This window comes from Pelodiscus sinensis, chromosome 21 (assembly GCF_049634645.1).
Source record: "Pelodiscus sinensis isolate JC-2024 chromosome 21, ASM4963464v1, whole genome shotgun sequence".
Taxonomy (NCBI): Eukaryota; Metazoa; Chordata; order Testudines; family Trionychidae; genus Pelodiscus; species Pelodiscus sinensis.
In genome coordinates, this window is record NC_134731.1 from 16,174,368 (window position 1) to 16,187,940 (window position 13,573).

A 13,573-nucleotide genomic window follows, 5' to 3' on the forward strand; every position below is an offset into this window, starting at 1 on the left:
GGCTGTTTGGCTTGCACAGATCTGAAGGCGAAAATGTAATTGGGACAACATATTCAATCTGCACGCTTTGACAGGGCGTGATTCAGTGCGGGAGGAGAACGCTGCTGCAGGAGGTGTGAATGGAGCGTGAGGAGAGGAAAGCGTGCCGGGAAACAAAGTGAAGACACAAGAGGACATCTAATGACATGTACCCAGAAACCCCAATTCACTGCCTTTGTCCCATCAGGCACCGAAAGCCTAAGCCAGAATGCAAAGGGGCGACAGGAACTGTGGGTTAGTTACCCACCATACCTCGCTGTCAGAGTCGAGGGCAGCCCCCTCCTGGCAATGCACTGTGTCAAACTCTTGCGCACAGCGAGGACATGCACCTTCGACTATGAAATCGGATGCTAAAATATTGACCTTAATAAATTCAAACTCTCTCATAGTGTACACGTGGCTTTAGAGACCACAGGGACAGGCACCGAGCCAGAGAGAAACAGAATTTCAGGCAACCTTTAAGAGGGCTTAGGTTGTGGGCCAGAATAAGGTTTAGATCAGTTCTTATTGAATCTTGATGGCTTCAACCACTCCTCATGAGAGCTACAGTCGAGTCAGGAAGGCAGCAGAAGGGATAGTAGAACGCAGGGGTCCTTCCTTCCAGCCACTTATTCTACTCTCTTTTCAGAGACTACGCTCCTCAAGGCAGCCACATGCCCAGGCTGCACGTCTGGAGGCACGGAAAGTGTTGCATGATTTCTCAGGCTGTGCCCATGGTATGAAAATCTGGCCTCATTCGCCTTTAGCAGCCTCCATGGTGAGGAGCTCTTGCCAGGGAGTGAGCAGGCAGTGTATCACCAGCTCTCTCAATTAAACTCTCCCATTTGTTCTCTTCCCCAGCATCTTAGGAGGCTGCGTGTCCTCAGCATGGCCCAGACTGGAGGTGGCAGTGGTGTGGCTGACACCGAAGGGGCACAAGTGCAAGCTCTGGGTCTAACCAGACAATCACATTTGTTTTCTAGCTCACCTGGAAGAAAAGGGACATTTGCTCTTTGCAGCCTCACTCCATCCCCAGGCTCAGGCACAGAATCATTCTGCACCAGTGGTAAGACGCTCCTTGTGCTCCTGCTCATCTCCTTTCCTACCAGCCGAAAGAGCCCCCGACAGCCCCTCTCCTAGCTGCCCATCCCAGCCCCATCTCTCTTTTCCCCAGGTGGCTTCTAGCGGTTCCATGGGCACCTCGCACCTCAGCTGGCGACTACTTTGTTGGGATTGGCCCTGCCTGGGGCAGGGGGCCAGACTCGAAGACGCCCGACGGCTCTGCCAGCTCTAGGATTCTATGATTTACACCACACACCGGTTCCGTTCCAGCCTGTGTGACCAGCCCCGCACTGCACCAGCATCTAATTCTTTGCACACGTCCTCTCCATCCACACAAGAAAGAGATTGAGCCTCATGCCACAAGGGAGCACACCCATGTTCCTACACCCCATGACCTGTGGCAGCAGAAAGCCGAGAACGCCTTACTCACTCTCATCTGGGTTGGGGGCCGCAAGAATAGCGCTGTGCTTCCTCTTCACCTCCTCCACGTTCTCAGAAATTTTATCAATGAACCCTCGAATTTCTTCCACCTACGGAGACATGGCCCAAATGAACACAGCTGTGCAGCATACTCATGCAGTAGAGTCTATGGGAAGGGGAGCAGTTGCTAGACTCAAGAGCTCCATCATAGGAGACCCAGGCCGGTTTAGGCTACTACCTATAGGAACACTTAGATGGGCACTACCTGATTGGCTATGCCATGAAAGGAGACTCTGAGCAGGGAGATCTGGGAGCAGGGGGCAGTTCCCATGTTTATTATATCAGTGACTCCAGCTCACTTTACACATTAGAAAATGGCTCAGAGGGGCAGCCATGTTAGCCTGACTCTGCAAAAACAACGAGAAGTCGTGTGTCACCTTATAGACTAAGGGTATGTCTACACTTGCCCCCTACTTCAAAGTAGGGAGGCAAATGAAGCATGCCGAAGTTGCAAATCAAGCCCGGGATTTAAATATGCCGCGCTTGATTTGCATGTTCCCGGCCGGTCGCCATTTTAGAAATTCACTAGCCCGAAGTAACTGCCCACGTCTACACGCGGCAGTGAAACAGGAGTCCGATTTAAAGCCCTAACTTGAATTAGCTGGTATTCCTCCTGCAATGAGGTTTACCAGCTAATTCAAATTAAGAGGCTTTAAATCGGACTCCTGTTTCACTGCTGCGTGTAGACGTGGGCAGTTACTCCGGGCTAGTGAATTTCTAAAATGGCGACCGGCCGGGAACATGCAAATCAAGCGCGGCATATTTAAATCCCGGGCTTGATTTGCAACTTCAGTATGCTTCATTTGCCTCCCTACTTCGAAGTAGGGGGCAAGTGTAGACATACCCTAACAGATTTATTGGAGCATAAGCTTTCATGGGCAAAGACTCACTTCACACTCATCAGATGCATCTGACAAAGTGGGTCTTTGCTCACGAAAGCTTTTGCTCCCATAAATCTCTTAGGGTATGTCTACACTACAGCACTAATTCGAACTAACGGATCCACACTAAAAAACTAGTTTGAATTAGCGTTTTGCTAATTCGAACTAGCATGTCCACATTAAGTGGACCCTGAACCGGGGTTAAGGATGGCCGGAAGTAGTGTCGGCAGGGCATCAGATTAGGACTTAGAGCGTGGAGATGCTGTCTCAGGCTAGCCGAGGGCTGTGCTTAAAGGGACCCAACCCCCACCCCGGACAGACAGTTCTCAGGGGTGCCCCGCTTGCAAAGCAGTCCTGGCTTGGAGTGCCCCGAGTGCCCACACTGGGCACATCACAGCACTCGGCCATCAGACCGGCTGCACTTGCCGCAGGCTGCCATACGGGGGGGGGGAGGTCAATCGGGGGGCTGCAGGAGAGCTTCCACCCCGAGGAGCCCGCACAGCCACCCCAGTCCTCCCCATCGGGGGCTCGTGCCCCATTCCTCCCTCACCTCCTTCCACTTACCCCTCCCTAGCCCCCCTTCCTGATGTACAAAATAAAGGACACGTGTGTTCAAAAATGGAAACGCTCTTTATTGAACAAAACTCGGGGAGACTGGGAAAAGGAGGTGGGAGAGGGGAAGAGAGAGGGTGGGAGAGGGGAGGGCAACTAAAATGATCAGGGGTTTGGAACAGATCCCATATGAAGAGAGGCTAAAGAGACTGGGACTTCTCAGCTTACAAAAGAGGAGACTGAGGAGGGAAATGATAGAGGTCTATAAAAGCACGACTGGTGTGGAGAGGGTGCATAAAGAAAAGTTCTTCATTAGTTCCCATAATAGAAGGACTAGAGGACACCAAATGAAATGAATGGGTAGCAGGCTTCAAACTAATAACAGAAAGTTCTTCTTCACAAAGCAAACAGTAAACCTGTGGAACTCCTTGCTGCAGGAGACTGTGAAGGCTAGAACTAGAATGGAGTTTAAAGAGAAGCTAGATAATTTCATGGAGGTTAGGTACATAAAAGGCTATTAGCCAGGGGATAGAAATGGTGTCCCTGGCCTCTGTTTTGGAAGGCTGGAGATGGATGGCACGAGACAAATGGCTTGGTCATTGTCTTCGGTCCATTCCCTCCAGGGTACTTACTGTTGGCCGCTGTCAGCAGACAGGCTACTGGGCTAGATGGACCTTTGGTCTGACCCAGTACGGCCGTTCTAAGCTCAGGGCTCAGGGTCGGGGGTCTCACTGGACCACCTTGATTTTCATGCAGACCTGCTCCTGGGTGGCCAGGCTGGTAGCTCTCCTGCCCTAGACGGCCACTTTCCTGTGCCTAGTGTGGAGGTCGTGGATGAGGTCCACGATCTCCGCACTAGACCAGGCGGGCGCCCACCTCTTGCGACCCCGGGCAGGCTCCTGGGAGCCGCCAGCCTGGTCCCAAAAAGAGGCGGAGGGCTGGGTGGCAGCGGGTGGCTGGTTCGTGCCGTGCTAGGTGCAGGGTCTGCTGGCTGGGTGCTGGCAGGCTTGCACCTGGCACGGGCACCGTAGCCAGTCCGTGCCCCTTTAAGGGCTCCGGGGCCGGGAGGGGGGCAGAAGAGTTTCCCTGGTGGTGCCCAGAGTGGCCACCAGGGAAAGCTGGGGAGGGATAGCCTCCCACTAGTTCGAATTAAGTGGCTACACAGCCCTTAATTTGAACTACAGGCAGTCCCCGGGTTACGTACAAGATAGGGACTGTAGGTTTGTTCTTAACTTGAATTTGTATGTAAGTCGGAACTGGTACATATGTAGGGGAAACTCTAGCCAAACATTTCTCCAGAGCTCAGTTTTATTCTCCCACACCTCGCTTCCCTCAGTCCTTTATTCTCAAGCTGAGGTGTCTGCTGAGAAAAGCCGCTCCGCGTCTCCCTGGTCTGCTGGGGGGCGGGGGTAGCTTCGCGTCTCCCTGGTCTGCTGGGGGGAAGCAGCTAGTGCGGGGTTGCCTCACCCCGTTTGTAAGTAGGGATCCGATGTAAGTCGGATCCATGTAACCCAGGGTCTGCCTGTACTTAATTCGAACTAGGCGTTAGTCCTCGTGGAATGAGGTTTACCTAGTTCGAATTAAGTTCCAACTAGCGGTTCGCATGTGTGGCGCCTATCAAAGTTAATTGGAACTCACGTCTGTTAGTTGGAATTAACTTTGTAGTGTAGACAGACCCTGAATCTATAAGGTGACACAGGACTTGTTGTTGTTTTTACAATAGAAAATGTTATTTCAACATCCGAGCTCAGCCAACTTCCATGGGATCTGGGAGACTCCAAATATCCCAGCTCATGAATTAGCATCAGGAATAACGGTTCTGCACCTGATACATGGAACAATTCTGCTCCAGAGGCACAACTGAAACTGCAGACCACCTTGCTCCTCTAACTGCTGGATCCCTGGGTTAACTTTTCAGTAATTCACGCGAACATCTGCCTGAGACGCCAGGAGAACAGATGTACTGAGTGAGAGGTGCACTTCTGACCAGTACTCCATCACGCGGCCTGGTAAGGCAGTTTGCTGATGTCCTGAGAAATGCAGTCTGGGTTTGCATCATGCTGCTTCCCTGGGCTGCCTGTCTCTGCCTTCAACGTGCTGAGTGACTGCGCCTGTCATCAGCCTTGCAAATGGGGTTTTGCATCCTACATTCAGCTCTTGGTAGCCTTCCTCGCGATGTCTTCACCCTCCCCCGCCCCATATACAGGCAGTCCCCAGGTTACGTACAAGATAGGGACTGTAGGTTTGTTCTTAAGTTGAATTTGTATGTAAGTCGGAACTGGTACATATTGTAGGGGAAACTCTAGCCAAACATTTCTCCAGAGCTCCGTTTTATTCTCCCACACCTCACTTCCTTCAGTCCTTTATTCTCAAGCTGAGGTGTCTGCTGAGAAAAGCTGCTCTGCGTCTCCCTGGTCTGCTGGGGGGGGCGCTAGCTTCACGTCTCCCTGGTCTGCTGGGGGGAAGCAGCTAGTGCGGGGTTGCCTCACCCCGTTTGTAAGTAGGGATCCGATGTAAGTCGGATCCATGTAACCCGGGGACTGCCTGTACTATGATAAAGGTGTTCTAAAAAGCTGCATGCATCACTCACAGCCACCCACATGCCAGAACAGAACCTCCCATGTGTAAGCCAGATATGTACAGAAAACGTAACCCAGGCCCATGAAGAGGGACTTTCAGGGTTGTTTTAGTACCTTTCTGCTTTAATCAAAGTCTCAGGTATGCAATGTGCAACCAGAAAGCCTCAAACAACAGTGGCTTTCTCCACCCTGGCATTGGGCATGTGTTCTAACTGACCAACAGTTGGTGCTGTGGTTTTGATGGATGCACCTGAAGGATCAAATAGCACATTACATCATAGCCTCTGTTCCTGCGCATTACACCACTGGTTCTGCTGTGAAGACTGAACGCTTCTCATTGATGCCTAAATGTCTATGGGGCACGCTCCATGCGGGACCCCAGCGGAGCTGACGAAGGCGGAACCCTACACATTGGCAAGCCTCGTGTCAACGAGAAAACGATTCAGTCCCCATTCCTGAACATGTGACTGAATCCCATGAGCGGCACCGACTGAGGGCAGGAATAAGAACATATGTGGCCGCTATTCTGCGGAGAATATCCAGCGGCAGGTCAGGAAGAAAGCAGCAGGTAGCTCTGACCAGCAGCGCAGCTCAAAGCTGCACTGAGAGAACAAATCTCTCACCTGCTCAAAGAACTCATCCATGAAGCGATCCCGGTCCACACTAACTGTGACTTCATCATCATCATCGCTGTCCTTCGCCTGTGCAGACACAAACACAGACATTAGTAACCTGCTGGCTACAAACTTTGCTGATCCATTCTAAGCGTTGGCCCAGTAGCCATCTCTGAGTCAGCAGCATGTGGGCTTCCTGCTGAACGCGGGCCTGGAAACGAGTTATCCCTGTGATGCAGGAGGTAAATGCTGACCCTTCAGAAACCGTGGGGATCAATTAAAAGCTGACACATTAATGGAAGAGGAAAACTCCAGGCAACAATGAAACCCTGGATACTATATTTAGTATATTACGAAAATGCTTAAGAAAATACCAAAAACAGGCTCACACACAAAAGAACGGTGAAAAATCACTGCAACTCATGATCAAGTCACTATAGTTTTTTGTGCTTCAGTTTACCCTGCTGGTAAATAAGAATAATGATATTTACATCTTTATACAGCATGCTGGAACAAATCATCGGATGTCCTCATACACACAGCAGAGAGCAGCTCACTGAAAATTACTGCTCCATGCACCAAAAGCCTGTGTGACTGTAATAAATGTGGGATAGAAAATAATACAAAGTATACTACAATCACAGTGTATAAACGGATGCTGTGTCTTCACCAAAACACTGAGTTCTCTTTTGGAGGCCGTAGCAGAAAACCTTAGCAGAAACAAAGAGGGGCAGGGTTCACAGACAGGTGACCAAGATTTAGAGACCACCAAAGTCTTCAATATGAGCAGTTGTAGTTGTGTTGGTCCCACAATATGAGAGAAACAAGGTCCTGTGAATATCCTGGATCAACACAACTAGACTAAGGATGTTAAGTAATGGTTAATTGACTAGTCAAGTAGTTGATGGAATGTCCATTGACTACTTGACTAGTCGACAGGCATGTCCGCATTCCTCCATTGAAATGTACAAGACCCCCAGGGCTCTTGTACATTTCAAAGGAGGAAAGCGGAACTCTGCGTACAGCCTGGGGCCCACTGACTCCGAGCTGCAGGCAGATGCCTTCAATGTCTCAACAACTTGATTACCTGCATTCTGCTTCAAAGACATTTTAACACCAGACTTGAAAGGGAAACCTCTGAACTGTCATTCATGCTTAAATTTGACACTTTACGCATGACACTTAAATTTGACACTTAACAAAGACACCAATTATCTTACCCATTACAAAGATAGCTTCCCCAATTATCACCTGTAATAGCATTAGCTCACAGACATTTACCTTCCCCCTCTCCCCCCCCCGTTCTGAAATTTGATTTGTCCTTTTTATGTGTGTTCACTTTTTTTTGATTGTATCCTTTTGGTATATATGGTCATGCCTATTTTCTTCCACAATTTTATCTGAGGAAGTGGGTCTGGCCCACGAAAGCTCATCATCTAATAAACCATCTTGTTAGTCTTTAAAGTGCTGCATAGTCCTGTTTTTTGTTTCAGCTACACCAGACTAACACGGCTACATCTCTACTACTATTCTATAAACAAAAACAGGGTTTCTAGAACATAAGAACGGTCACACAGCATCAGACCAAAGGTCCATCTCGCCCAGTACCATGTCATCCAACAGTGACAGATGCCAGGTGCATTGGGGCAATGAGCAAAATAGAATCATGTAGTGATTCCATACTGGGGTCCCCCTTCCCAGCTGCCTCTGGTAACACAAAGCAAGCAATAAACACACACACGTGAGTCTAATCCCCAGGTGGACAAGCACAAGGTCAGAAATTCCTAACCTTGCTTTGGCAGCAGCAGCCAACATGCTGTGTTCAACATAGAGCTAGGGCTTATTTGGCATATCTGAACTGAATCGTTTGAATTGAGGAGCCCTGGAGCACTTCCCTTCTCCCTGTGTCCTGGCAGCCTTGGTTTCCTGACCCAGTCGATGGCAGGCAGGCAGACACACAGACGAGAAGCCAGCCTCACACCGGTCAGGCTGTCTGTGCAGTTTGTACAGTATGGCTGTGTCTACACTGGGCCACTTATTCCGGAAAATCAGCCGCTTTTCCGGAATAAGCTGTGAGCTCTCTACACTGGCCCTTGAATTTCCGGAAAAGCAACGACACTCTACTGTACAAAATCAGCCGCTATTCCGGAAAAGCTACGCTGCTCCCGCTCGGGCATAAGTCCTTATTCCGGAACACTGTTCCGGAAAAGGGCCAGTGTAGACAGCCCAGTAGTCTTTTCCGGAAAAAAGCCCCGATCGCGAAAATGACGATCGGGGCTCTTTTCCGGAAAAGTGCGTCTACATTGGCCACAGATGCTTTTCCGGAAAAGCAGCCTGCCAATGTAGACGCTCCTTTTCTGGAAAAACTGAAAACGGAATAGTATTCCGTTTTAAGCAGTTCCGGAAATTCATGCCAGTGTAGACACAGCCTGTGTGTTTCCCCTGGTATTTCATGAACCTTTTCCCTGTGGAGACGTTTTGTGGAAGTCTCCATATATGTGCTAAAGTGGCACAATTTTGGCCTGCAATGCCCTTGCTAGCCTAGTGCACAAACTGTCCTCCCAGCCATTCCGTCCATAGGACTGGCCCCCGGGGCCCAGGACAGCTTGGGGAATTACCTGGGGGCCTAGTATGGTGTGGTGCAGGGGTCTGTCCCCTGCACTCACACAGTGGCAGGAGCAGGAGCGACCCAGCCCTCTGCTCTGCTCCGCTGCCATTTCCCAGCCTGCTGTGCTCAGCTTCACTGCTGCTGCCAAGCCAGGCCTCCGAGTACTTCCCAGCTCGCAGGGAATGGGCAAGGGATGCAGTGGGGCCGAAGAAGGTGTGGGGCACAGACCGAGCAGAGGTCCATGCCTGAGGCATTGGCGGTTGCCCTGGACCCCCTAAAGATGGTCTGATCAGAACTTAGGCCTGTTGAGAGAAATCTGGGATCTGGGAACGTTCTTGGTGTCTCTACCCTCTCCCAATTCACCCTGGTTACAGATGTGGGGGGGTGGGAGGCTGAGCTCAGGGCCCTAGTACAATTGTCTGCGCCATTCTCCCTCCCTCATCCGCCCTGCCCCTCCTCCTTGGCTCTACCCAACGTATCTCAGGTGTGTCTGGGAATTCCAGACCCGGGATACACCACAGCCCCACCTCTGTGCCCTGTCAGGTCAGTTCTGGCTCCACCCTGAGAGATAACATGGTGTCTCCCCAGAGCGCCCCAGCTTCAAAACAGACTGCAAGGCTCACACGCATCAGCAAACAGGAAAGTCTTCCCAGCAACCCTCTGCGACACAGTGACGGGGATCCGGGACCAAGAAGTTCACTCACAGATGCTCAGCAAGTGCAGCCATTGTGTCCCTCTGTAACACCGCCCAGCTTGCCCAAATGCAGGCTGCAAGGTATCCCTTGGGGACAACCCTGTATCACCACCTCCCTCTTTGTCTTGAAACATCAGAAGAAAGCGAACCCAAGTCCCCTTTTCCTTTACAGAATGTCACCGATGTCTGGTTGTATTGTTCTCAGTGCGCTTTCACCCGCCCTCACCCTTCTCCTGATGGCTCCGGCCAGGGCGACATGGGGAAAACACTGATCTCCTCCCAGTCACTCGCTTACTGACTTGGGCAAGAAACCCTTTTCCTTGTCTAGCCCTGTTTGCACTGGATCCACACACGCTGTGCACAGCCAGTGTCTCTTGCACAATTCCCTTGTACGCTTAGGCTGTTATCAAATAATCATCTCCCAGACCGATGCAATTGTATGTTTTAGCCACTTGGTGTTGTTCCACCAGATAACCTATTGCAGTGGTTCCCAGTCACCAGGCTGCGGCCCACTGCCAGGCACACCACTCCCACCACAACTGTTGGGGGAGGCATGACCTGCCCCACCTCTCAGCCAATCAGCACCGGGCAGGGGCAGGGGCAGGGGCAGGGGCAGGGGCAGGAGCAGGAGCAGGGGCAGGGTCTCTTCCCGGATGCGGACAACGCTTGGCTGCACAGCAGGGTTGTGTCTACACTGGCGGCATCTTGCATAAGAACATCTTATGCAAGGGTTCTTGTGCAAGAAAACATCCACACTCCCATGTGCGAGCTGTGCTTTTGCGCAAGAGCATCCATGGCAGTGTGGATGTTCTCTTGCACAAGAAAGCTCTGATGGTCATTTTAACCATAGGGGTTTCTTGCGCAAGAAATCCCTGCTGAGCGTCCACACTGCCCTCTTGAGCAAGAGCTCCTGCGCAAGAGGGCTTACACGTGTTAAAAAAGAGCGTAGCTCTTGCACAAGAAGCCCTCTCTTCCCACGCCGTACTGTAAATGCTCTTGTGCGAGAGCAGGTGGGCAGCGTGGATGCTTTCTGGAAGAACGGCCATTCTTGCGCAATAACCTGCCAGTGTAGACATAGCCCAGGAGGGCTGTACAGAGCCCGGAACAGCAGCCTTAGAGCAGCCATGGCCCAGGCAGCAGTGCTCAGCTGGAGGCTGGGAGGCAGCATAGGACTAGGTAGGCACTGGGGACTCCGGGGACAGGGCTAGTGTTAGGGGACTCTAAGAGGTGAAAGCCTGGCACTGGGGACGGCTGTGAGGGGGTTGAGTGCAATGGAGCTCTGGAAACGGGAGGCTGGCACTAGGGGTCTCTGAGGGCAGAAGGCTGGCATGGGGGGGAATGGGTGCAGGGGACTGTCATAAATAGGCACTCCTAAGGAGAGTGTGACTTCCCTGAAGAGTGAAGAAAGGGTTAAGCAACTGGAGGTGCACCTAGGTAGGGGGTTCAACCAATAAAAATGCAGATAGGAATTTCAGACGGGACAGAGGGTTTTTTCTTCCTCTCTTCTTTGTTTGAGATCAGAGCAGTTTCTCCCAGTTATTGTGGGAGATGGGTGACGCTTCTCTCTCCCTCCCCAAGAACAGACTTCTTGAAATGTGTAAGTAGGGAAAGTTTAGATCGTCCGTCAGGGTTTATTGTTTAATTGTTTGGGGGTTTGGAAATCACGTCTGAGCTGGTTAATTGTTTTTCTCCTTTGTAACTAAGGATTCCAGCCCAGGGACTTGCTCTGAGTCTATGTCACTTCATGGCTATGTATCACCTAGTCAATTTACCAGGCTTGCACCAGTAGTTTTGTTTTGATAAAAGAGTTTTCCTTTTGTTTTGATTAACCGGTGCTGGTTGATTGTTGTGTCCTGAAGTTTACATGCCTAGTTACCCTGGGAGAGTCCATTGTTCTCTGCAGAGTCCCTCTGTTTGTTTTCCTACTCATAGCAAAAGGGAGGTTGGGGGAAGGAGGGAGAGCTTTCACTTGGGAATCCCCTCCCTAAGGTCTCTCTTCCCTGGAAAAGGGTTTATTTGATATTTTCTTTTAGTCACTTGGGTGGTGGCACCAAGCACCAGTATTTTGTCATTTTTGGATCTTGGGGAGACTGAGATCGAACAAGTTTGTCTCTGGGAGTCACTGAGGGTACGTCTACACTAGCCCCCTATTTCGGAATAGGGATGCTAATGTAGGCATTCGAAATTGCAAATGAAGCCTGGGATTTAAATATCCTGGGCTTTATTTGCATCTTCCCATCTGGGCACCATTTTTAAATTTCACTAGTCTGAAATAACTGCCCGTGTCTACACACGGCAGTGAACTGGTACTTCGAAATAAAGACTTATTTCAAACTACCTGTTACTCCTCCTGCAATGAGGTTTAACAGGCAGTTCGAAATAGTGGGCTAGTGTAGACATACCCTGAGACTGGCATTGGGAGTGCTCTGGAGACCAGGGCTTTTGGCAGATTGGCAACATTTTATTTGCATATTCATTATTTGCAAAATGAATATGCAAATAGAATGGTGCCAGTCCACCAAAGTTTGTGAATGGGTTTGCTGGTCCCCAGCATAAAAAAGGTTGGGATGGGAAGCACTGACCTATTGGGTTTGCACCTTATTTATGTTTCAGTATGGACTCTCTACATTGAATTAGGATGAACTGCATTTTCAAACTGCCAAATGGCTAGTACGAATTTGAGACCAGTTTAGTAGGTTCGGCACATGGACAGTTAACACTCTCCATGGCTGTACATGCCAGGGAAGATTTAATCTGCCCTGCATGTGCAACTGAATGCCTGTTATGCCTCTACTTATAGCAGTGTTATGCTATAGCTAGGTTGACAGTATTCTTGCCAGCAAGTTAAAGAAGTATGGATTGGAAAAATGGACAGTAAGGTGATAGAAAACTGGCTACATTGTCGGGCCCAAGGGGTAGTGATCAATGGCTCAATGTCTGGTTGGCGGTCAGTTTCAAGCAGAGTGCCACAAGGACTGGTTCTAGGGCCAGTTTTGTTCAAAAACTTTATTAATAACCTGGATGAGGAGATGGATTGCACCCTCAGCAAGCTTGTGGATGACACTAAGCTGGGGGAGAGGTAGATACACTGGAGGGCAGGGGTCGGGTCCAGAGTGACCTAGACAAATTGGAGGATTGGGCCACAAGACATCTGATGAGGTTCAACAAGGACAAGAGCACAGTCCTGCACTTGGGACGGAAGAATCCCAAGCATTGTTACAGGCTGGGGACAGACTTACTAACCAGCAGTTTGGCAGAAAAGGACCTGGGGGTTACAGTGGATGAGAAGCTGGATATGAGTCAACAGTGTGCCCTTGTAGCCGAGAAGGCTAATGGCATATTAGGGTGCATTAGGAGGAGCAGTGCCAGCAGATCTAGAGAAATGTTTATTCCCCTTTAGTCAGCATTAGTGAGGCAACATCTGGAGTATTGTGTCCAATTCTGGGCCCCCACTACAGACAGGACGTGGATGCATTAGAGAGGGTCCAGCGGAGGGTGACCAAAATGAGGAGGGGGCTGGATCACATGACCTATGAGGAGGCTGAGGGAGTTGGGTCTGTTTAGTCTGCAGAAGCGAAGAGTGGGGAGGGATTTGATAGCAGCCTTCAACTTCCTGAAGGGAGGTTCCAAAGAGGCTGGAGAGAGGCTGTTCTCAGTGGGGGCAGGTGGTAGAACAAGGAGCAATGGGCTCAAGTTGTGGTGGGAGAGGTCCAGGTTGGATATCAGGAAAAACCATTTCCCTAGGAGGGTGGGGAAGCACTGGGCTGGGTTCCCTAGGGAGGGGGTGGAATCTCCATCCCTGGAGGTTTAAAGTCCCGGCTTGACAAAGCCCTGGCTGGGATGATCGGAGTCGGGGTTGGTCCTGCTTTGGGCAGGGGACTGGACTCGATGACTCCTGAGGTCTCTTCCAGCCCTGGGGTTCTATGACACTGGACCAAAAGACCCACAGCACATGGGTGGCCTGGCTCAGCTGACAGTAGAGACATTCGAACTCAGGCTGGAGCCCCTCCTCCCTTGCATGGTCCCAGCACTCTGGCTCCAGGCTGAGTGTCTATCCAGTGATTTTGCAACCCCACAGGCTGAAC

General features: G+C 50.6%; 1 protein-coding gene across 5 annotated transcripts in view; it reads right to left on the minus strand.

Moving 5' to 3' along the window:
- Positions 1 to 13,573, minus strand: part of STX1A (syntaxin 1A) — a 205,161-nt gene that overhangs the window by 132,600 nt on the left and 58,988 nt on the right. For all 5 annotated transcript variants that reach the window (XR_012897117.1, XR_012897118.1, XM_075904978.1 and 2 more), the window contains exons 2-3: positions 6,196 to 6,273; positions 1,511 to 1,610 (exon numbers count right to left, since the gene is read on the minus strand). Coding sequence is in view for 3 of the 5 variants with exons in the window: in XM_075904978.1 (XP_075761093.1) it covers positions 1,511 to 1,610; positions 6,196 to 6,273 (178 nt within the window). In the remaining 2 variants the exon portion in view is untranslated. The remainder of the gene's footprint in view (positions 1 to 1,510; positions 1,611 to 6,195; positions 6,274 to 13,573) is intronic.